Source organism: Mauremys reevesii, linkage group 6, assembly GCF_016161935.1.
Source record: "Mauremys reevesii isolate NIE-2019 linkage group 6, ASM1616193v1, whole genome shotgun sequence".
Taxonomy (NCBI): domain Eukaryota; kingdom Metazoa; phylum Chordata; order Testudines; family Geoemydidae; genus Mauremys; species Mauremys reevesii.
Window position 1 is genome coordinate 110,255 of NC_052628.1, and position 23,801 is coordinate 134,055.

A 23,801-nucleotide genomic window follows, 5' to 3' on the forward strand; every position below is an offset into this window, starting at 1 on the left:
CAAGAAGGCTAACGGCATTTTGGTTGTATGAGTAGGGGCATTGCCAGCAGATCAAGGGATGTGATCGTTCCCCTCTATTCGACATTGGTGAGGCCTCATCTGGAGTACTGTGTCCAGTTTTTCCACATCATTCTTGTAGTGTGGGGCCCAGAACTGGACAGAGTCTAGCAGAGGGCAACAAAAATGATTAGGGGTCTAGAGCACATGATTTATTAGGAGAGGCTAAGGGAACTGGGATTGTTCAGTCAGAATGAGGGGGGATTTGATAGCTGCTTTCAATTAATTGAAGGGAGGGTTCCAAAGAGGATGGAGCTACACTGTTTTTTCAGTGGTGGCAGATGACAGAACAAAGAGCAATGGTCTCAAATTGCAGTGGGGGAGGTCTAGGTTGTATATTAGGAAAAACTTTTTCACTGGGAGGATAGTGAAGCACTGGAATGGGTTACCTAGGGAGGTAGTGGACTCTTCTTCCTTAGAAGCAACAAAGAATCCTGTGGCACCTTATAGACTAACTGACGTTTTGCAGCATGAGCTTTCGTGGGTGAATACCCACTTCTTCGGCTTGCATCTGAAGAAGTGGGTATTCACCCACGAAAGCTCATGCTGCAAAACGTCAGTTAGTCTATAAGGTGCCACAGGATTCTTTGCTGCTTTTACAGATCCAGACTAACACGGCTACCCCTCTGATACTCCTTCCTTAGAGGCTTTTAAGGTCAGGCTTGACAAAGCCCTGGCTGGGATGATTTAGTTGGGGATTGGTCCTGCTTTGAGCAGTGGGTTGGACTAGATGACCTCCTGAAGACCCTTCCAACCCTGAGATTCTATGAACCTCTAAGGATGGAGATTCCACCACCTCCCTAGGTAACCCATTCCAGTGCTTCTCCACCCTCCTAGTGAAATAGATTTTCCTAATATCCAGTATTAAATTCTGCAAAAATTGAAGGGATCCCCAGTATGATGATGGCCTGGGGTTTTGGCCAGATGTGTCTTATTGAACATTGCTCCCAGGGAGAGGAAATGACAGGGAAAGAATATATGTGTCTGGGGCAGACATGCTTTGGGATCACAGATCACTTGGGTAATAAATACTATCAGGCTCTGAGTTAGAGAATGGATGGCAGCTCTTGGAGTGTGTGCCTGGACAATTAGGTACATCAGTGGTGAGAAATAGTAGTAGGAAACTCACCCTTTCTTTCCAGACAAGGACCTGGCTACAGTGATCTGCTTGTTGTCACCTTCAGCTTGGATAACTGTAACTCGCTGTATGTGTAGAAGCAATGCAAAGATGGAAGTGGTGTGCAAAATCCAGCTCTCTGCCATCTCAAGGGGATGGGCTGCTGCAAATACTTTACACCTGTGGTCTGATCCCTCAGCTGCTTCCCAGCCTTCTTCCATTGCTTGTTTGAGGTTCTGATATTCAGTGTCCTCAGTGGTTCAGGACCAAGCTTAATTTGCAAACGCATCTCCATTCACAACGTATTTCAGGGCACTGTTTTTCTGGAGGAATACAGCTGCCAAAGCCCATGGTGAAGTGCATGAGAGATGAAAATAAATATCTTTGGGTGAGGTAGTTCAAAGTGGGTCAGACTCCCAATTAGCTCAATCTCCACACTGAAGTTTGCTGTAGGTGCCTCCTCTTTGGGAAGAGTAGCTCCTACTGTAACTAGTATAATGAGGATTAAAAAAACAAAATAAAACCTTATTCCCAAAGTTGAGGCTCCTATAACCACAGAGTCAAGGAAGGAAGAAGAGCAGAAACCACCCCCTCATCTCCCCCCCCCCCGAGCCCTTTAGAGATCTGGCTATGGAGATCTAATTGACCTGGGGTGCTCTAGACACTACAGCAATGGGCAGTATAACATAGATAGATATAAATGGAGTGAATTTGCTGTGGAACCTTGACATGAAAAACAGGGAACCCCATGATGTCATCATTAGACTTAGTGGAACTGTACAGGGCAGTAGAGGGAACCAGCTGGAGGCAAAAGCCCTTTGGGCAGGACTGAGGGAGCACAGCTGCTGACTGAGGGCCCAGCTCTTTAGTCAGCAGCGCAGAAGTAAGGATGGCAATACCATATCATGCCATCCTTACTTCTGCACTGGTGCTGGCGGTGACTCTCCCTTCGGAGCTGGGCTCCTGACCAGCAGCCGCCACTCTCCAGCTGCCCAGCTCTGAAGGCAGCGCTGCCACCAGCCGCAGTGCAGAAGTAAGGTTAGCAGTATTGTAGTCCCCTGCACAAAACCTTGTGATTTTCCCCCCCCCCACACACTTTTTTGGGTCAGGACCTCTACAGTTACACCACCATGAAATTTCAGCTTTAAATGGCTGAAATAATGAAATGTACGATTTTAAAAATCCTATGACCGTGAAATTGACCAAAATGGATGGTGAATTTGGTAGGGCTCTAATATCTATCTGTCTATCTATCTCAGGTTATTAACTAGCTTCTCCAGTGCTAGAACAGGAAGTTCATGGTTTGTGTTATCTGCAAACAGCAAAGGCAATAACTGAGAACACTTAGTGTGAACAAAGATCAGGGGGAAGGGAAGGCACCCTTATTACACATAGCTAAGGCTACGTTTTAGTCATGGGTATTTTTAGTAAAAGTCATGGACAGGTCACAGGCAATAAAGAAAAAGTCCACGGCCCTGTGACCTGTCCATGACTTTTACTAAAAATACCTGTGACTAAATCTTACCTGCTGGGAGGGGGGTGCTCCTGAAGACTGCTGTGGGAGGGCAGCCTGGCCCAGGGCCCTGAGTTGCTGCTGCAGGGGGTAGCCTCGGGTCCCCCTGCCATCGCCACCAGTACGAACGAGGGACAGCCTGGGGCCCCACCGCCTCCACTGCTGATCTGGGCAGGGGAGGGCCCAGGGCCCTGCCAATGCTGGTTTGGGCAGAGGATGGCCTGGGGCCCCAGGAGGTGGCCTGGGGCCCCAGGAGGTGGCCTGGGGCCCTGGGACCCCACTGCGTCTTGTCCTGGACTGCTGCTCCAGGGCAGTGCTGGGGACCAGCTGCCTGGGCTGCCAGAGCAGTGGCCAGTGCAGCTGGCCCCGGGGCTTCCCCAGCTGCCAGGGTGGTCCTGGGGTCAGCTGCACCAGTACTGCAAAATTCACAGTGGTCACAGAAAGTCACAGAAGCTGTGACTTCTATGCCCTCCATGAATGATTCGTAGCCTTACACATAGCCCGTCGAAGTAGCATGTAGTATTGGGGCAATGTTTTATTCCATTGCTTCTGGGCACACACATTGTCACACAGATGAGAGGTCCCATCTTCAGCTGACCAGGAAATAGTATGGCCTCTGTGATCTGTACATTCCTCACTACCCAGATTAGTCACTGCAACTGACTCTCTGCTGGGTCCGAATGCAAACGTGTCTCAGAGACTTCAGCTGGCGCATTGCGTAACAGCCATCTCCTAAGTAACAAAGGTAGATATGATCACATTGCCCTGTTCTCTGAATTCCACTGTCTCCATTCCTGCTGGTGTCAGAGCTAAATTAAGTCCTCGCCCTAATATGCTTTGCTCTAGGGCCTGGCCAACTGGGAGGTAGCCTCAGGTAGCTGTATTCAGCGTGCACAATACAGGGGACAGAGTTATCTCAGCAGCAGGCTCTGGTGATGGAACTCCCTGTCAGAGGGCAGTGTTGAGACCTACAGAGCCTTTCCTCAGCCGTGGCTCCCATTAAAACTAAACCAGCTGCCCCAACCCTGCGACCTGGGGAAGGGCAGGCACTACGTAGTTCCTGATTCCTAGAGCTTATATTCTGTCTTTTTATTCTATATTTGTGTGATACCCAGCACACTGGGGGCTCTGATCCATGACTGGGGCTCCTGGATAATGCCACAATATAAATAATAATGGGAAGCTAAATGCCCTCAGTTTCTTTGTAGCTGTTCAGTGCTTAAGTGCATAGATGATGAGTGCCCTAGAAATACCATAAAGAGAAGATGGTTTTAGTGATTACTGTGTAGGGCCACGAGCATCCAGTGGAAGTCTGGGTGGGTCACAACCCCCTCTTGGAAACTGGTGTGTCTCTGTAACACAATAACAGAAGGCTGGGACTTTTCCTCTTTGCTGAGTGCCAAACTGGCACACTGTCCCCCTCCCCCACATACCAGAGCAACACCCAACCACCTGGCTGTGTGTTGACCCTAGGTTTCTGTCCAGCCTGGTGCATGTCAAACCAAGATGGTCTCCCTTTCTCCTTTGCTGCTGTCCTGTGGTCTTATTTAGAGAGAGAAGTTCAGGTCACCAGCCCCCCACCACCTGAATCCCAGGAGTCTGCTTGCCCCAGCACTCCAGTAGACTGTACATCACCCCTCCACTACACCGTGTAGCCACAGAGAGCTGCAGAGCAGAAGCCACACCTGGGACACAAAGTGCAGTGCCCAGGTGTGTAAACAGTCCTGCCCTTTGGAGTATGTGTGCTATTTCCTGCTTCTGCTCTGTGACTGACAGATCTTCACACAGGATGAGGTCCTAGTGCACATGTCCTGTCACGGGACCACAGCCCAATTAAGGACATTGAAGCAGTGGGACGAGTTCTGCTTGTAAGGGTGGGGAGGGGAGGAAATGCCTAGTATATGTGACGGATTCAGTGAGACAGGTGCCTTTCAAGGTAATTCCTCCCTCTTTGCCAAGAGCTGGGGACACTAAGAAATTCCTTTTGGCCCCACTGCTTAAGGGGCTGCCCAGTGGGTCAAGTTCACAGATAGGTGGGAGACAATGTCATTGTGGGTAAGAGCCCTCCATCCCTAGTGTCAGAGAAGAATTTCAAGTGGAGGGTGTTAAATTGCTACACTGTGTGTGGAGGCTTACTAGGGGATCAGTGCCCTATAGAACCTGTTGCCATGGGGGATGGGTAAAGGTAGTGCTAATGTGGGCACTGCCAGTAGGAGGCACCTGGAGCTGTGCAGTAGTATTGGTACATGGGGGGTGTTGGTTCAGAGAAAGGGGAGATGCACTGAGGCATAAGGGGAACAGCAGCTGCATCCTTGTGTTGGTAGTTTCCTGTCCTCACCCTCTGCTCTTTTTTGACAGCGGAGAGAGTGGTGCAGGGAAAACCGAGAGTGTAAAGCTACTGCTGCAACACATCATGCACCTGTGCAAGGGCAACTCACAGCTGGAGCAGCAGATACTGCAGGTGAGTCACTGAAACAGAATGTGGGGGTACAGACAGAGGGGTGGCCACAGAGCAACTCATAGTTGGCTCAGGGGGTTCTACAGATGAGTCACCTGGTAGTGGCAAAAGCACAGGGTAAATGAAATCTTAGCAATAGTATAAATCCAATACTAGATTGTCTGTCAGTCATGTTGTAGACAAGACACATGGGTTCATTAAATATTTGGCAAGAAGCGGGATGATCTACTGATTACTGAAATAATTTCTATTCTGTCAGTAATTAGGGAGGATGTTGAACAGCATCTGTTCAAGTTAAAGATTTCTAAATCAGCAGGACCAGATAAGTTGTATCTAAGAATATTAAAAGAATCAGCGAAGGAGTTCTCTGAACCGTTATTGTTTTTTATTATATCTTGGAACACTGGGGAACAGTCTAGTCCAGTGGACTAGAAAATATCCAATGTTGTGTCAGTATTTAAAAAGAATAAACAGTATGTCCCTGGTCATAGGCTGGTTAGCCTGATGTTGATCCCAGTCAAAATCATGGTAAGGCTGGTATGGGATGCAGTCAGTAAAGATGCTGTAGCTAAGAGGACAAATATGAGCATTGAATGTATGTGGAGGGGAGTATCAAGTAGAAACAGGGAGGTGGCATTGCTTCTATATACAGCATTAACAAAACCATTACTGGAATAGTGTGTTCAGTTCTGGTGTCCACTCCTCCAAAAGGATGCTGACAAATTGGAAAGGGTTCAGAAGAGAGCTACAAAAATGATTCAAGGTCAGGAAAACCTGCCTTACAGTGAGAGACTAAAGAAACTCTTTAGGCTGGGGATTGACTGGCTAAGCAGCAGTTCTGCAGAAAAGGACCTGGGGATTACAATGGGCGAGAAGCTGGATATGAGTCAGCAGTGTGCCCTTGCTACCAAGAAGGCCAACGGCATATTGGGCTGTATTAGTAGGAGCATTGCCAGCCGATCAAGGGAAGTGATTATTCCCCTCTATTCGGCACTGGTGAGGTCCAGTTTTGGTCCCCCCACTACAGAAGGGATATGGACAAATTGGAGAGAGTCTAGCGGAGGGCAACAAAAATGATTAGGGGGCTGGGGCACATGACTTATGAAGAGAGGCTGAGGGAACTGGGTTATTTAGTCTGCAGAAGAGAAGAGTGGGGGGGAGGGGATGGAGCTAGGCTGTCCTCAGTGGTGACAGATGACAGAACAAGAAGCAATGGTCTCAAGCTCTAGTGAGAGAGGTCTAGGTTGGATATTAGGAAACACTATTTCACTAGGAGGGTGGTGAAGCACTGGAATGGGTTAGCTAGGGAGGTGGTGGAATTGCTATCCTTAGAGGCTTGACAAAGCCCTGGCTGGGATGGTTTAATTGGTGTTGGTCCTGCTTTGAGAAGTGGGGTGGACTAGATGACCTCCTGAGGTCTCTTCCAATCTTAGTATTCTATGATAGCTTAGTCTATTTATTTAGTTTATCCAAGAGAAGCTAAATAGGTAACTTGATCATTGCCTACGTTTACCTATGTGGGGGGAAAGTGATTTCTGATAGCAGAGGTCTCTTTAATCTAACAAACAAAGGCATAACAAGATCCAGTTTCTGGACCCTGAAGCTAGACAAATTCAATCTGGAAATAAAATACACAAATTTAACAAAAAGAACGAGGAGTACTTGTGGGACCTTAGGGTGCCACAAGTACTTCTCGTTCTTTCTGCTGATACAGACTAACATGGCTACCAATCTGAAACATATTTAACAGTGAGGGCAATTAACCATTGGAACATCTGACATAAGTATGTGATGTATTCTTCATCACTTGAAATACGATATTTTAATTCAAGACTCTCTCTCTCTCTCTCTATATATATTTATTTATTTATATTTAAAGGAGGTGCTATAGCTCAACCAGAAGTTAGGGGCTTGATGGAGTGATTACTGGGGTAGTTTCTCTGGCCTCTTATGCAGGAGGCCAAATTAGAGGATCATAATGGTCCCTTCTGGCTTTAAAATCTATGAATTGCAGCTGGAGTATTGGAACCTGCAGGTGAGTCACTACAGGAGGTTGGGGGCACAGGGCAACCTGTAGTGGAGCTTTCTCATATTTGCAGATGATCTTGTGGCGGGGCCCTTCCATCCCATCATTATTAGCCAAGCTTGACAGATTTCTTTTCTGAGTCCTATAACTCAGTCCTTCTGCCCCATATTAATTTCTCTCTCTGTTGTGAACTTCCCCCAGTGAGTCTATCTTTGTCATTGAGTTCCCCAGAACTGCACACAGTATCCCATCTGGGGCCATCCATGAGAGGGACCCCTCCTCACCCTCACTGATTGGTGGGAGTGGGATTGAGGGGCTGAGGGCAGAATCCCAAGGGTTCTCTCCAGGACCTGACACTGTCTCCTCCTTGCTCCAGGATGTAGTGCCTTTGCTTATACAGTCCATGGTTGCATTGGATTAGTTTGCTGCTGTGTGCATTTCCAGCTGCATTTGAGTGACTCAAATCTCCCCCCCCCCCCTTTGGCTCCTCAAGAGGCCATGAGGCTGTTTCACATGATACCTTCTGCAACCTAGTTGGGCCATTGTAGATGGGAGGGGACATTAAGGGTTCCATGTTGCTTAGACCTTCCCATCAACTCTGTGCATTTCCCTTCCAGGTGAACCCATTGCTCGAAGCCTTTGGCAATGCACAAACAGTGATGAATGACAACAGCAGCCGCTTTGGAAAATACATGCAGTTGAGGTTCCAAAGGAGTACAGGTGAGACCTAGGACTAGGTCTCTGGGTGTGTGGAACCCGCCATCTGTGTGCTGATATCTTTCCTTCTGCCCCTTCCCCATGTAGTGAGGGGTGCCAAGCTGAGTGAGTATCTGCTAGAGAAGTCTCGTGTGGTGCAACAAGATGCCGGAGAGAGGAATTTCCATGTCTTCTACTATATGTTTGCTGGGCTCACTGCAGAGGAAAAAGACATGTATGGGCTGCTAGATCCCTCGTTGTACAGGTATGTGAGTGGCAGGTCCTGCTCTGGCTTCTCAGTGGAGTGGAGGTCAGAATAAGGGGCTCCTACAGCCCCATAGGGGAGAGAGTGGGGAAGAGGATTTGACTTGGTGTGAGGGTTAGGTAATGAGAAGAGAGCACAGGGTTGGGGGATTGTCATGGAAGGCTGGAGCTGGGCTCTGAATGGAGACATTCATTCATTCATGCCCGTCACCCAAGTCGGGGTATGGGCCGCCAACCACAGATCTCCAGAGTCCTCTATCCTGGGCCATTTGCTCTAACTGGTTCCAGGTATAGCCCATTTTTGTGCAATCAGCCTGAAGGTCGTGTCGCCAGGTGTTTCTTGGATGGCCTCTTTTCTGCTTGCCTTGGGGGTTTCACCGCAATGCCTGTTTGGTGGTGATGGTTGGCTGCTTGCGTAGTGTGTGTCCTATCCAGCCCCACTTTCTTCTTCTAATTTCTTCCTCTGCTGGAGGTTGACGAGTCCTCTCCAAGAGGTGGATGTTACTGATGGTGTCTGGCCAGCGGATTTGAAGAATCCTTCTAAGGCAGCTATTAATGAAGGTCTGGATCTTCCTAGTGGTTGTTTTAGTTGTCCTCCAGGTTTCAGCTCCATACAGTAGGACTGGTTTCACGCTGGAATTAAACAGTCGAATCTTTATTGCCAAAGAGAGCTCTCTGGAGCTCCAGATGTTCTTGAGCTGTAGGAAAGCTGCTCTTGCCTTACCAATCCTTGCTTTGATATCTGCGTCTGTGCCACCCTGCTGGTCAATGATACTGCCTAGGTAGGTGAAGGACTGCACTTCTTCCAGGGGGCTTCCATTCAGTGTGACTGGGTCGTTGCTGATGGAGTTAATCCTAAGGATCTTGGTCTTGGCCTCAACATCCACAAGGACAACCTGTGATGACGTGGCTGCCACTACGTTGATCTTCTCTTGCATCTGCTGTTTGCTGTGTGAAAGGAGTGCAAGGTCGTTGGCAAAGTCCAGGTCATCAAGGTGGGTCCACAACGTCCACTGAATTCCGTTCCTACGCTCGTAAGTGGATGTCTTCATAATCCAATCAATGACGAGGAGAAATGGTGACAACAAGCATCCTTGTCTGACTCCGGTTCGTACCTGGAAGCTGTTTGTGAGCTGCCCTCCATGGATCACTCTACAATGTATGCCGTCGTATGAGTTCTTAATCAAATTGACCACCTTTGCTGGGATGCCATAATGCCGAAGGAGCTTCCAGAGGGTCTCTCGATCCACGCTATCGAACGCTTTCTCATAGTCAACAAAGTTGATATACAACGAGGAGTTCCACTCCATAGACTGCTCGACTATGATACGGAGTGTTGCTATCTGGTCCGTGCATGATCTATTCTGCCGGAAGCCTGCCTGCTCATCTCGTAGCTGTGGATCGACTACATCCTTCATTCTCTCTAAGAGGACACGATTGAAGACCTTCCCAGGCACCGACAGAAGTGTGATTCCTCTGTTGTTGGCACAGTTGCTAAGGTCTCCTTTCTTAGGGATTTTGATGAGGTATCCCTCTTTCCAGTCTGCCGGAATCGCTTCTTCTTCCCATATCTTCTCAAAAAGGGGGTACAGCATTTCCACTGAAGCATCCAGGTCTGCTTTCAGGGCCTCTGCTGGAACATCGTCAGGTCCAGCTGCCTTCCTGTTCTTCATCATAGTGATGGCTTTTCTGATCTCATCTCTGGTTGGTTTGTCGCAATTGATTGGAAGGTCCTCATTGGCTGGGTCAATGTCTGGTGGATTTGGTGGTGCTGGTCTATTCAGGAGCTCCTCAAAGTGCTCCGCCCATCTATTCATCTGTTGTTCTATTCCTGTTATAGACTTTCCCTGCTGGTTTTTAACGGGACGTTCGGGCTTGCTGAATTTTCCAGACAGTTGCTTGATGGTGTCATACAGCTGTTTCATGTTGCCGCTGTATGCTGCCTGCTCCGCTTCTGCTGCCAGTCCATCCACATAATCTCTCTTATCCTTCCTAATACTCCTCTTCCCTACTCTGTGAGCTTCAGCATACTCTTTTTTAGCTTTGGCCTTTGCTGCTCTAGTCCTGCTGTTGTTAACTTCTGTCTTCTATCTTAGTCAAGGTCTCTGCTGTAATCCACTCTTTCTGCTGGTATTTCTTAATTCCAAGCACTTCCTGGCATGCTAACTTAAGTGTCTCTCTCACTTTCTGCCATCTGTTGAGTGCACTGTCTTCCTCTTCCTCAGACCGATCCTGTAGTACTGAAAACTTATTCTTTAGCGTCAGTCCAAAATCTTCCTTGATCTTGTGATCCTTCAGAAGGCTGATGTTATATTTCGTTCTTCTATCTGACGCGTCTATCCAGTTCTTCTTCAGCTTCAGCTTCAATCTGGCCACCACTAAGTGATGGTCGGACGCTGCGTCTGCTCCTCTTCTAACTCTAACATCCTGTAAAGATCTTCTGAACTTCTTGCTAATGCAGACATGGTCGATCTGGTTTTCTGTCGTGCCTGCTGGCAATACCCAAGTACTCTTGTGGATCCGCTTGTGAGGAAAGATGCTGCCTCCTATGACCAGGTTGTTAAATGCACACAGATCCACAAATCTCTCTCCATTCTCACTCATCTCTCCCAGAGTGTGGGTCCCCATGACTTGTTCGTATCCTGTATTGTCAGGTCCAATTTTGGCATTGAAGTCTCCCATAAGAATGGTGATATCTTTGTCTGGGAGAGTCTCTAATATTTTCTGAAGTCTATTGTAAAAGTGGTCTTTGTCCTCTTCTTCGCTGTCATTGGTTGGAGCGTAGCACTGAACAACATTCATCTTAATCCTCTTCATTTTAGTTCTGAAGGATTCTGTGATGATCCTGGGGCCGTGTGCCTCCCAACCAATCAGTGCTCTCTGTGCCTGCTTAGACCACATGAAGCTTACTCCCTGTGTATGGGGTGCGTCGCTCTCTTCAGGTCCGGAATACAGCAACAGCTCTCCTGTCAACAGTCGCCTCTGTCCAGCTTGCGTCCATCTTGTCTCACTAATACCTAGTAGGGTCAAGTTGTTGCTCCTCATCTCTACTGCAACCTGTGCCGTCTTTCCTGACTCGTACATGGTCCTCACGTTCCATGTACCGATGGTAATCCTTCTGGTTGCAAGAAGGGTGATCGGCTTAGTGGCTTCCTCACGGCTTTCACCACCCAGCGTCATGCGTCTTCGAGTTCAAGACCCTTCTTTTTCCAGGATAAAAGCCTCTGTTATCTCTATTGTTGGCGTTTCTGTAGCAAATTGATTTTTTTATGGGGTGGGGTTGCTAGCCCCATGCCCAACCCTCCTCCTTTATCCTGACTTGGGACAGGCAGATGGCCCCAAAGGACCACTCTGGTGGAGTTGAATGGAGACATAGCGTGGTCTAATGGATGGGACGCTGGTCTGGGACTCAGGAGACTTGCGTTCTGTTCCTGGATCTGCCAGTGACCTGGGGAAATCACTCCCCTCTCTGTACGTCTGCTCCCCCTACCCTATATCTGCGCTGTCTCTGTGGGGCAGGGACTGACTCGCTGAGATTGCCCTGCACAATGCTCTCATATGAGATGTGTGGTGTACTCAGGGTACAATCTGGACTGAACAACTGTGTCCCGTCAGCTCTCCTACATGGGGTGCCTTTTACGTTGCCTTGCTGTGAGAGCTATCACTCCTGGTCTGTTCACGCACAGCTTCCAGCATGTGAGTTATTCCCAGTTATATTGTATGAGTGCCATAGCCAGCTACTCTTGAATTACACTACAGAGCAACACCAGCAAACTCCCAGTCCCAGACTTTCTGCAGAGATGTGTGCCTTGTACTGCCTAGCTCTCTTCTGGACAACACAAGTTCAGATGAAGTCCATCATTTTATTAATACAAAATAATATGTGCAAATCCTGTTATCCCAAATAGTTTCCCATACACTTCAATTCAAACACACGGGTTTAGATAGAACACTAAAACAAGTTTATTAATTTCAAAAGGATAGATTTTAAGTGAATACAACTTATGAGGTATAAAGGTTAGAATTGCTTACAATAAAAATATAAGTAAAACACAACTAATGCCTAACAACAAACTTGAGCGAATTCAAAGCAAGGTCTCTCTCACCACATGTTTCAGCAGTCTTACAGTCAGGATCCCTGCCCCTTCCTTTGTTTGTCAGGTACCGTGGATACTGTGGGCAGAGAGAAAGGGAACAATGATGTGGGGTGTCTGCCCTCCCTTGTTATAGTTCTTTGCCTTCTTTGAGATGCATCTCCAGCTGAGGTTCAGGAGACAAAAAATCTTTGTGAACGGAAACCCCAAGCTGTTACTTTTTAAGATGTAGATTTTTTTTTTTTGCTCATGTGGCTTTTCCTGCCAATGTATAGCCATTTAGTGGGTGATGGCCTGTTTGGCCTATTTACACCTGGCTGAGGCATCAGTTTGTCCTTTCATAGACTCATAGGACTGGAAGGGACCTTGAGAGGCAGGACTAAGTATTTTGTCTCTGAGGAAATGGTTTGACTGCTTCCCAGATCTGAATACATCTTAGTAACACCATACAGTGGAATCTTATAATTTTATGAGTACAGTATTGACCAGTGAGTTATGAGTTTTCAAATGATACCTCACAAGGCATATTCGGGCAAAGATTATAATAGGGTGCATGGGGTGAATACAGGGGTACAGAGCATCACAGTATGTAGACTGTACCCTAATACAAATAATATCAGGTTGACTCACTTGTTTTCCCAGGTACATAAGTGGATGGTTTAGGACAGAGGATGTGGCTGAGCGCTGGAAGCACAAGTACTGGGAGGTGCGTAATGCCCTAGACATGGTGGGCTTCCAGGAACAGGTGAGTACAGTGGGCATTCTGTCACCATCTCCACCCCCTCTGCTTAGTCAGCCCATTTGCTCCACTTCTGCTTCCCTCCTTCACTTTGCTGTGCTGCTCTCAGGCTGGCAGATTCAGTGCAGAGCTTCCCCCCCGCCCCCACCTGACTTTCCTCTCCCTCTACCACTGCAGGAAGTTTGAAGTTCCAATGGAAGAGGGCTGCTTGCTCATCATGTGTATGTTACATGCCCACACACATTTGTGGGTGCCAGGCCCAAGCCATCTCTGTTGTGTATTTTAGGAGCAGGTGGACATGCAGGCAATCCTGGCTGGAGTCCTGTCTCTGGGCAATGTGACCTTCCAGTCCCAGGAGAACAATGGGGCCCTGAGAGTGAGTGAAGCCTCCAAGGGGTGGCTGAAGGCTTCAGCGGTGAGTCGAGTGAGAGGCTCAGAGGAGTAAGACAAGATTGTGCTCCCACTGGGGACCCGTGTGAGGTTTGGGGAATATTTATATTAGGAATGGTTTTTAAATCCATGTGTGAAGGGTAGATGAGGTCCACTGCTGGGGTCCTTCCATTCTTTGGGTGCCTCTTATGCTACACCTGACTGACGCAGAGGACTCCTATCCCTGATTCTAAAGACGCTACAGAAGAATTAGGAGTTGTCCCAGGAATGCACCAGATTGCCCCAGTGACTGGTATCTTCAAGCCCTCTTCTCTTCCACCATGCTCCTTATGTGGGTTTTAACCAACAGCAGGTTATTCAGTTCAAAGCCAGGTTCAAAATTGGAGCAGAAGATGGGCTGGGGCTACAGACCAATACTTTTCTCTCTCAACCACTTACATCCTGGCAGCATCCAAATCTTGCTTTATTGTATCGAAAACCTGATCCATCTTCTCTCTCCTCAAAGCTAAAACTCTTGCTCAGACTCTCCTGTTTCAGTTACTACAAATTTTTTCTCTCTAGCCTGACACCCACATCACTCTCCACCCCAGTTTGTCAAAACACAGGTACTAGACTTATTTTTCTCACCTGTTGCTCTGATAGCACCACTCCTCCCACAGGCCTGCTTGCACACTGCATCAGATCTGGCCTTGGTGCGGGGCAGTATAGAATATCAGGGTTGGAAGGGACCTCAGGAGGTATCTAGTCCAACTTCCTGCTCAAAGCAGGACCAATCCCCAACTATAAATCATCCCAGCCAGGGCTTTGTCAAGCCTGACCTTAAAAACCTCTAAGGAAGGAGATTCCACTACCTCCCTAGGTAACCCATTCCAGTGCTTCACCACCTTCTCAGTGAAAAAGTTTTTCCTAATATCCAACCTAAACCTCCCTCACTGCAACTTGACAGAACAAGGAGTAATGGTCTTATCTGGTACCACTGAGAACAGTCTAGATCAGTGCTTTCCAAACTGGAATTTGTAAAATGTTACAGGGAGTTCTCGGGGGGTGGGAATCCCTAATAGCAGACAGAGCTGTCTCGAGGGACCCCGGGCAGCATGGGGCCAGCAGCCCACAGCCCCTGGACTTCCAAGAGCTAAGCAGATCTAAGCAAACATATCTATCACTCTGAGATTTAAACTTCAAGACTCCTTATAAGAAACGGAAAGGGAGGTGAATATTTTTTGCTGTTTTTTAAATTAAATAGGCAGCTAGTATTGTTTTTAAAATTATTATGTAGAACAAGTTTAAGCTTTGTTGTAATGTGCGCTGTTTGCCTAGACTGCTCAAGATCTGAATGCTTGTGTAGGAGGAACTCTTCTGAGTTGGCTTCTTAAATACCTTCATGCTGTTTCACATCTGATACTCCTTGATGAAACATAGGAGCCTTGTCTTATAACAGGCTTATTCAAAGTGATACAAGCTACGAAAGTGAGATCTTGGAAGAGTGTTGACGTTTTCATAATGTAATAAAAATACTGTAATGATTAATAATAATAATAGCATGTCATAAAACAAATTTTATATTTCCAAGATCACTGCTTTTATAATTTATACTCAGGTAAAGGAGAAAATCCCTGGAAATATTCATTTTTAAGAGGGGGTTTGCTAGACTGGATGTGCTAGTGAAAGGGGTTCACAGGCTGTTAAAGTTTTTGGGAACCACTGGTCTAGATCCATCCTCTTTGGAACTCCCTTTCAGGTAGTTGAAAGCAGCTATCAAATCCCCCTTCATTCTTCTCTTCTGCAGACTAAATAATCCCAGTTCCCTCAGCCACTCCTCATAAGTCATGAGCTCCAGCCCCCTAATCATTTTTATTTTCCTCCGCTGGACTCTTTCCAATTTTTCCACATCCTTCTTGTAGTATGGCGCCCAAAACTGGACACAGTACAGAGGCCCCCCAGGTTACGCAAACTCAACTTACGCAAATATGCACTTACAGAAAAAGTTCCATAAGCTAGAAATAGGAGGTTTTTTCCTTTTTTTGCGTAATGGTTGGGTATAAGTTTCTGATTACGCAAAATTCAAGTTATGCAAGGCGTAATGGAATGCTTATGTAAGTCGGGAGCATCTGTACTCCAGATTAGGCCTCACCAATGCTGAATAGAGGGGAATGATCACGTCCCTCAATTTTGCTTGCAAAGCTCCTACTTAAACAGCCCAAAATGCCGTTGGCCTTCTTGGCAACAAGGGCACACTATCCACACAAGTTGGACTCATATCCAACTTCTCATCCAGTGTAACCCCGGTCCTTTTCTGCAGAACTGATGCCTAGCCACTTGGTCCCTAGTTTGTAGCTGTCATAGGTTTATTCCCCACTTGGAACTTTAGCGTCCACAAGATGGGGACCTGCATGGGCTCCTCTAAACTTAAATCCTAGATTAGATCTGGATATGCTGCCACCAGCTAGAAATTCCAGTGTCTAGCACACTCCCTGTTCCCCCAAAACTTTCCCTGGGGAACACCGATCCAAACTCCTTGGATCTTAACACAAAGGGAAATAGCCCATTCCCCCCACCTCCCCCTCCCTTAGCCGTCGGGAGAGATCACCTTGATTCAGACTCCTTGAATCAAAACAGAGAGGGATTCACCTTCCCCCCCCGCCCTCTTCCCCTGAGATTCCAAACAAGGGAAGAAATCAATCAGGTTCTAAAAAGAAAAGATTTTATTGAAAGAAAGAAAGTAATACTATCTCTGTAACACCAGGATGAAAATATTACAGGGTCTAACTTATAAACCTAGAGGGGACCCCCCCCACTTTCTCAGAATAATCAAAAGTAACAGCAAACAGAAATAAAGATATTTCTCCAGCAAACACACATTTGCAAATACAGAAATTAATCACAAAACTAATCCGCCTTGCTAATACTCACTATACTGAATAGAAGAAAATACTTCAGGAAGCTTGGAGAGCCTGGATATATGTCTGGCCCCTCTTAGATCCAAAGAGAGAACAGCCCCCAAACAAAGAACACAAACAAAGAGTTCCCTCCACAGAGATTTGAAATTATCTTGTCCCTTGATTGGTCCTCTGGTCAGGTGTCCGTCAGGTTACTGAGCTTGTTAACCCTTTACAGGTAAAAGAGACCTTAACCCTTAACTATCTGTTTATGACAGTAGCAGTGCATGGGATTCTTCCGTCCTAAGTGCAGGACTCTGCACTTGTCCTTGTTGAACCTCATCAGATTTCTTTTGGCCCAATCCCCTAATTTGTCTAGGTTCCTCTGTATCGTCCCTACCCTCCAGCCTATCTACCACTTATCCCAGTTTAATGTCATCTGCAAACTTGCTGAGGGTGCAGTCCTCGCCATCCTCCAGATCATTAATGAAGATATTGAACAAAACTGGTTCCAGGACGGACCCTTGGGGCACTCCACTTGATACCGGCTGCCAACTAGATATGGAGCCAGTGATCACTACCTGTTGAGCCCAATAATCTAGCCAGCTTTCTATCCACCTTATAGTCCATTCATCCAATCCATACTTTTTTTTAACTTGTTGGCAAGAATACTGTGGCAGACCGTATCAAAAGCTTTCCTAAGTCAAGGAATAACATGTCCACTGCTTTCCTCTCATCCACAGACCCAGTTATCTCCTCATAGAAGGCAATTAGGTTAGTCAGGCATGACTTGCCCTTAGTGAATCCATGTTGACTGTTCCTGATCACTTTCCTCTCCTCTAAGTGCTTCAAAATTGATTCCTTGAGGACTTGCTCCATGATTTTTCCAGGGACCGAGGTCAAGCTGACTGGCCTGTACTTCCCCAGATCCTACTCCTTTCTTTTTTTAACGATAGACACTACATTAGCTTTTTTTTCCAGTCATCTGGGACCTCCCCCGATCACCATGAGTTTTCAAAGATAATGGCCAATGGTTCTGCAATCATATCCGCCAACTCCTTTAGCACCCTTGGATGCTGTGCATCCGGCCCCATGGACTTGTGCTCAACCAGCTTTTCTAAATAGTCCTGAACCACTTTTCTCCACAGAGGGCTGGTCACCACCTCCTCCCCATAGTGTGCTGCCCAGTGCAGTGGTCTGGGAGCTGACCTTGTTTGTGAAGACAGGCAAAAAAAACTTTGAGACCATTAGCTTTTTCCACATCCTCTGTCACTAGGTTGCCTCCCCCATTCAGTAAGAGGCCCACACTTTCCCTGACCACCTTCTTGGTGTTGCTAACATACCTGTAGAAACTCTTCTTGTTACTCTTAACATCTCTTGCTAGCTGCAACTCCAAGTGTGATTTGGCCTTCCTCATTTCACTTCTGCATGCCCGAGCAATATTTTTATACTCCTTCCTGGTCATTTGTCCACTTCTTGTAAGCTTCTTTTTTGTGTTTAAGATCAGCAAGGATTTCACTGTTAAGCCAAGCTTGTCACCTGCCATATTTACTATTATTTCAGCATATTGGAATGGTTGGTTCCTACAACCTCAATAAGGATTCTTTTAAAATACAGCCAGTTTCCTGTAATCTGGGCTTGACTATTGCAGTTCTCACTAAGAATAATGCTCCCTGATTTGAAAATGCAGCAGCTCATCTGCTTAACGGACTGCTGTGTGCCACCCCCTCCTCTGCACCCAGGGGCAGCTCTACAAATTTGGCCGCCCCAAGCAGTCATGCGCGGGAGGCACCCCCGAGCTGTGGGAGCAGCTGACCTCCCGCGGGCATGACTGCGGAGGGTCCGCTGGTCGCGCAGCTCGGCTGGACCTCCCGCAGCTGCGGGCGGTTCGCTGGTCCTGCGGCTCCGGTTGAGCTGCCGCAGGCACGCCTGCGGGAGGTCCAGCCGAGCCGCGGGACCAGCGAACCGTCCGCAGTCATGCCTGCGGCAGGTCCGCTGCTCCCGGGGCTCCGGTGGACCAGCCTGCCGCCCCCCCGGGAAAGGGCCGCCCCAGGCGGGTGCTTGCCCCGCTGGGCTCTGGAGCCGGCCCTGTCTGCACCTCAGTGCCCCACTCTCAACAGTGGAAGCAAGGAAAGTAGCACATGCAATTACAGAATAAGGTCTAATATCTTTTATCAATTTTATTCAAGTTATCAGCACAGTTATGAATATCAGAGCATGTATAAATTATAGATGCAGTCATACTCTCATCCTTCTAGATAGTGTTAGTCTGATGGTCCTCTTCTGGAGTGATCATTAGTAAAGGGATGGTTTCTGCTGGAGTCTTTCTATAGGAAGCTCAATGTTTCCAATCTGGACACCTTCTTTTTATAATGTGATTTTTGCATATACCTACATTCTGTGCATGTGCATGAAAGTGTCAACCCTCTTTTTTCCTTTTGGTTTGGTGTTCCCAAAATCTTGAGGTACCCTGTTTTCTAGAGGTTATGGATAGTTCCTTTTTATTCTCATTAGCATTGATACATAACATGTATCCTGCGGTTAAGGCATGCATTAAACAAAAATGTGCTTCTAGAGCATTTTTGCGATTTTTAAAATTAATCTTTTGGCCAATTTTTTTCAATTTCTTGGTACATTTTTTCCCATAATCTTATGGCACTGGGTTATTTTTTGGTTACTTACTAATGTCAGCATTTTTTTATTTCTAAGGCCTAAAATAGCTAAACTAAAATCTTACAGGCCTCCGCCTATAGGTTTTGCATTTCAGCCTTCCTTACTTAGATACCTAATACATATTTATCCCTTCTAACTACTAATCAATCATTATACTTTTATAATCCTATTACTTACCTTTTAGTTAGCAGTCAATAATTAACTAACATGTCATGTTATATATAATCATAACATGACAAAATAAATAATAAAATCAAATCCTTGGCTATAGAGATGCCCTCTTTCCACAATGGCTGCATGCCACTGTAACCATGAAGCTGCCCCTCTGTAGGGGAGGCTTGTGAGTGCAGGAGATGGAATCGTCACAGGAGCTGGGTTCTGACTGTGGAATTCACTGCCTGGTGAAATCAGAATGAGCACTAATCTTGTTGTATTTGGAGCAAAGTAAAAGCCACACCTCTGCACCCAGGCTCGCACTTTGTATTTTAAATAAATAAATAAACTACACTCCACCTCCGTCTACTCTTGCCAGCAGCGCAGGAATAGAAATTTCAGTGCTGTATCTTGCTACCTTTTGGAGAGCACTCTGGTTCTGTGGTAACCAGGAGCCATAGGATCATATTTTAAACTTCTCTCCTCCCCTTCAAGGCTTGGCAGAACTCTGACGCACCTTTTATCTCAGGCAATTAATAATGTATTATGTAAATAATTGGAGGTAAATGCTGGGAAGGTGTATGGGGTTGTGGGCAAGGAGGCTGTGGCAGTGTCACAGGAGGGTCTAAGAGGGAGGTGGGCTGTGTGTGCGTGAGAGCGAGTGAGCAAGCTGGTCTTGAGGAGAGTAGTGACTTCAGAGTTTGTGGCTTGATTCCCGCAATGTCATCTTATTATTTACATTACAATAGTGTCTGGAGCCTCCAGTCAGGATCATGGCCCCATTGTACTGGTCGGTGCACAAAGGCAGGGAGATATGGCCACTGCGCTATGGAACCAGGGATTGAAACTGACTATTCTCTTTGGCACCTTCTCTCCCAGGGTCAATTTGGAGTCCAGGAAGAGGAGTTATTGAAATGCCTCATTTGTAAAGTGTCCGTAACCCGGGGAGAGCAGATTCAGCGTTTCCACACCCAGCAGCAGGCTGAGGGTAAGGGGCAGGGGAGGTAAATCAGAAAAATTGTCTGGAAGAGTCCTTCTAGGCACATCTGTCTTATCCATGACCCTAGAGCCTGGTGTGGTATTGTCCAACAGTGTATGAAAACTCTCTGGAGCAGGGATTATGTCTCCCAATGTGTTTGTGCAGCCCCCCTTGTAATGGGCCCTAATCCTGAGAGGGGCCTGGACAGGTGCCACCTGGAATTGGGATACCACTGAGCCCCCTTGACCCACCAGCCTGGGCTCCCTCTTACACTGTACTGCCGTGACAAGCTGCAAAGCCCTCCAGGCTTCAGCCTGAACTTTCACCAGCATACATACAGGTAGGGACACACCTAGCTGCAGTTTCATGCAGGCACTTTGACCAGCCCCTGCATAGGAAGGCGACAGCTAGGGTAACAACCAGCTTCTCAGGCATGCACCCCTTCTGGAGTATAATCCCAAAATTATACCATCTTGTGCTGCACACAGAACTGTACAGTGTAAGCTAATAAAATTCACCCCATCCCTCAACGTGGAGAGGAATATGCAATAGCCTTCTGCCCCTGAGTTATGATTCCCACACACTGGTTTAGATAAAGCAAAAATAAGTTTAACTACAAAAGATATAGATCACTTAAAATCTAAGTGATAGCAAACAGATCAAAGCAGATTACCTAGCAAATAAACAAAAAATGCAAACTAAACTTAATACAGGCAGTCCTCGACTTTATGATGTTCACGTTACAATGAATGGCACTTACGATGTTTATAAATTGTCGTGTTTTGACTTTATGATGCTCGATCTGACATTGTTCCTATGGGAAATTCGAGTTGCAATGTATTCAACTTAAGATGTGATTTTTCAGGAACAAATTGTGTCATAAGTCCGAGGACTGCCTATATACTAAATAGATAAGGTGAGAATTTGCTATTCATAGAATCATAGACTCTCAGGGTTGGAAGGGACCTCAGGAGGTCATCTAGTCCAACCCCCTGCTCAAAGCAGGACCAAACCCAACTAAATCATCCCAGCCAGGGCTTTGTCAAGCCTGACCTTAAAAACCTCTAAGGAAGGAGATTCCACCACCTCCCTAGGTAACCCATTCCAGTTCTTCACCACCCTACTAGTGAAAAAGTTTTTCCTAATGTCCAACCTAAACCTCCCCCTCTGCAACTTGAGACCATTACTCCTTGTTCTGTCATCTTCTACCACTGAGAACAGTCTAGATCCATCCTCTTTGGAACCCCCTTTCAGGTAGTTGAAAGCAGCTATCAAATCCCCCCTCATTCTTCTCTTCTGCAGGCTAAACAATCTCAGTTCCCTCAGCCTCTCCTCATAAGTCATGTGCTCCAGCCCCCTAATCATTTTTGTTGTCCTCCGCTGGACTCTCTCCAATTTATCCACATCCTTCTTGTAGTGTGGGACCCAAAACTGGACACAGTACTCCAAATGAGGGCTCACCAGTGCTGAATTGGAGTTTTCATATCCAAAGTGATAATACAAGCAGGCTGCAGATTCTTAAGGGGCAAGCTGCACGTGCTTACAGCTTGGAATCCCCAGGTGTTCCATTCACAGGCTAAAACTCCTTTTAGCCTGGGTTCAGCACTTCCCCTGTTCAGTTTTTATTCCTCAGGTGTTTCCAGGGGTCTCTTTGTGTGCGGAGCGAAGAATCCCTGGTGATGTCATTCCCCGCCTTACATAGCTGTTGCATATTGTGGGAACTCTTTGTTTCAAAGCTTAGTTCCCAGACTGGTCAGTGGAAAAACATTGACATCCCAAAATGGAGTCTAGAGACATGGTCACATCACATGTCTTTGTAGAGTCATAACAGCCATTGCTTGGAGGCTGTCCCTAGCGTCCTCAGGAAAGCTCCCCAGGTGGGAGATAAACTTCTTCTAAGGCCTATTGTTTTTCTAATGGCCCATTCCTCCCTCACTTTCTAGAATGAAAATATCTTGTCTAGTGGGCATTACCCAGGTGTGACTACATGTGAAATACAGATACATAGTCGATATTCATAACTTCAGATGATCCTATTTATATGCATTTTTAATCATTCAGCAAATCATAACCTTTCCAATGACATCTCACATGACTTGCATAAAATACGTCATAACTAGGTTAGAATTGTATCATAATATCACTGTGAAGAATATGGGGTGCAGTGTCACAGGGCCTTTAGGTATTTAGTGCCATACCTACCAGGCCTGCTTTGTCAGAACTGCTGTGGATCCACAAATCCCTTTGAAGTAGATGAGAGCTGCATGTGCTGAGCACTCTTGAAAATCAAGCCAATAATAGAATAACACTCCTGTGCTCTTTCCCATCTGGTTTTCAATGCAGTGAAAGGGCTTTTTAGTGTCTGCATTGTGGGTATGACAGATGTGGGGATGACCAATGAAGCAGACATCTTGCTTTGGCTCTGATGTTTAAACAGGGCCATTTTCTTCCTGTGATGGGCTTTTTTTTGCTGTCCACAAGTCTGGCCCGCATCCAGAGGCTGGAAGTCGTTATAAAACGTGAGCCACCTCCAGTTTTGTCAGACCACTTCCATATCCATGCAGAAACAAGAGTTTTTCCCCCAGTGTGAAGAAAAAAGAAACTCTCTCTATCTGTATAACGCTCCTTGAAAACTTGGATCTCATCAAACTACTACACTGACAGAAAACTCCACGTAACTGAAAGACCAAGGGATAGAGAGATCAGTGAGGTGCTACTGCAGCCAGAGATACCCCAGCACCAAAGCCACCTCCCCACCACCCACATGGATCACTGTGGCTCTTCAAGAATCTGCAACAGGAAAAGTAGTAAGGAAGGAAACTTGAGCATTGGTGCTGGAAGCAGTGTGATAGAAGCAGGTTCAGACACAAGAAAGGGATCCTACAACCCCATGCAGGTGCCATGAAGGGGCAGAAAGAGACTGCCTCTCCTGCCATAGAGGCAGCAAAGTCGCACCACACAACCCTTCTGGACTTGAAATTACTTTAACTTACACAGCCCTATAGCCCATCACTTCGCACGGTGGAGAATTCTTATTCCATAGAGATTACCTGCCCCAGGGATGGCTTCACAGGCCTCCAAAAACAGCCTGCTAAGCGCAGCTAAGAAATTCATGCTCCCAGCCCACTCCTATATTGTCATGGAGGCACTGATGGCATCAGGGCCACCCCTGAGACTCTGCCTCTCCCCTCCCCTGCAGTGGTGAGAGACTAGAGAGCACCTGGGACACTGACTAGTAGAGACTGTCAGTTGTCACCTTCTAGTGAGAGGAACCTAGTGGCACCCCTCAACACCTAGCAGTCTGGCCTGCATCAAGAAACAGTCATTCAGCCCACGAGACTTCCCAGTCCGGTGTCTGACCTCCCTTTGGTAAGCCAGCTCAGAGAAAATAGCAAAATGTAGTCTCCAATACCACCTGCTTGTGTCCTGGGTCTCTTTCAGTCAGGATTGAGGCCAGGGCATGGCAGAGAGCCAGCACTTGTTGCCCTCCATGGATGCTCTCCTCTTGCCTTTATTCAAGGTGAGCCCATCCACATTCGTTCTGCTGGGTGGTCTCTGGGGCTGCTAACCACACAACATTCCTGTCTTGCCTTCAAGGGGCTGCAGGGATGAAAGGGAAGGGTAGACCTGAAATGCCTCAGATCCAGCCTAGGAGGTTGTCCTGGACAATTGTCCTGCACAAAGCCCTCAGCTCTGGGGCATCATATTCAGCTCTGCCATGATATTCAAGATTGGTATGATGTTTTAGGGACTGCTGAGGAGACAA

At 46.8% G+C, this 23,801-nt stretch overlaps 1 protein-coding gene across 1 annotated transcript in view; it reads left to right on the plus strand.

Moving 5' to 3' along the window:
* Positions 1-23,801, plus strand: part of LOC120408299 (myosin-IIIb-like) — a 121,778-nt gene that overhangs the window by 2,148 nt on the left and 95,829 nt on the right. The window contains exons 4-9 of the mRNA XM_039545059.1: positions 5,046-5,148; positions 7,789-7,891; positions 7,976-8,132; positions 12,868-12,970; positions 13,251-13,379; positions 19,936-20,044. Of these exons, the coding sequence (XP_039400993.1) occupies positions 5,046-5,148; positions 7,789-7,891; positions 7,976-8,132; positions 12,868-12,970; positions 13,251-13,379; positions 19,936-20,044 (704 nt within the window). The remainder of the gene's footprint in view (positions 1-5,045; positions 5,149-7,788; positions 7,892-7,975; positions 8,133-12,867; positions 12,971-13,250; positions 13,380-19,935; positions 20,045-23,801) is intronic.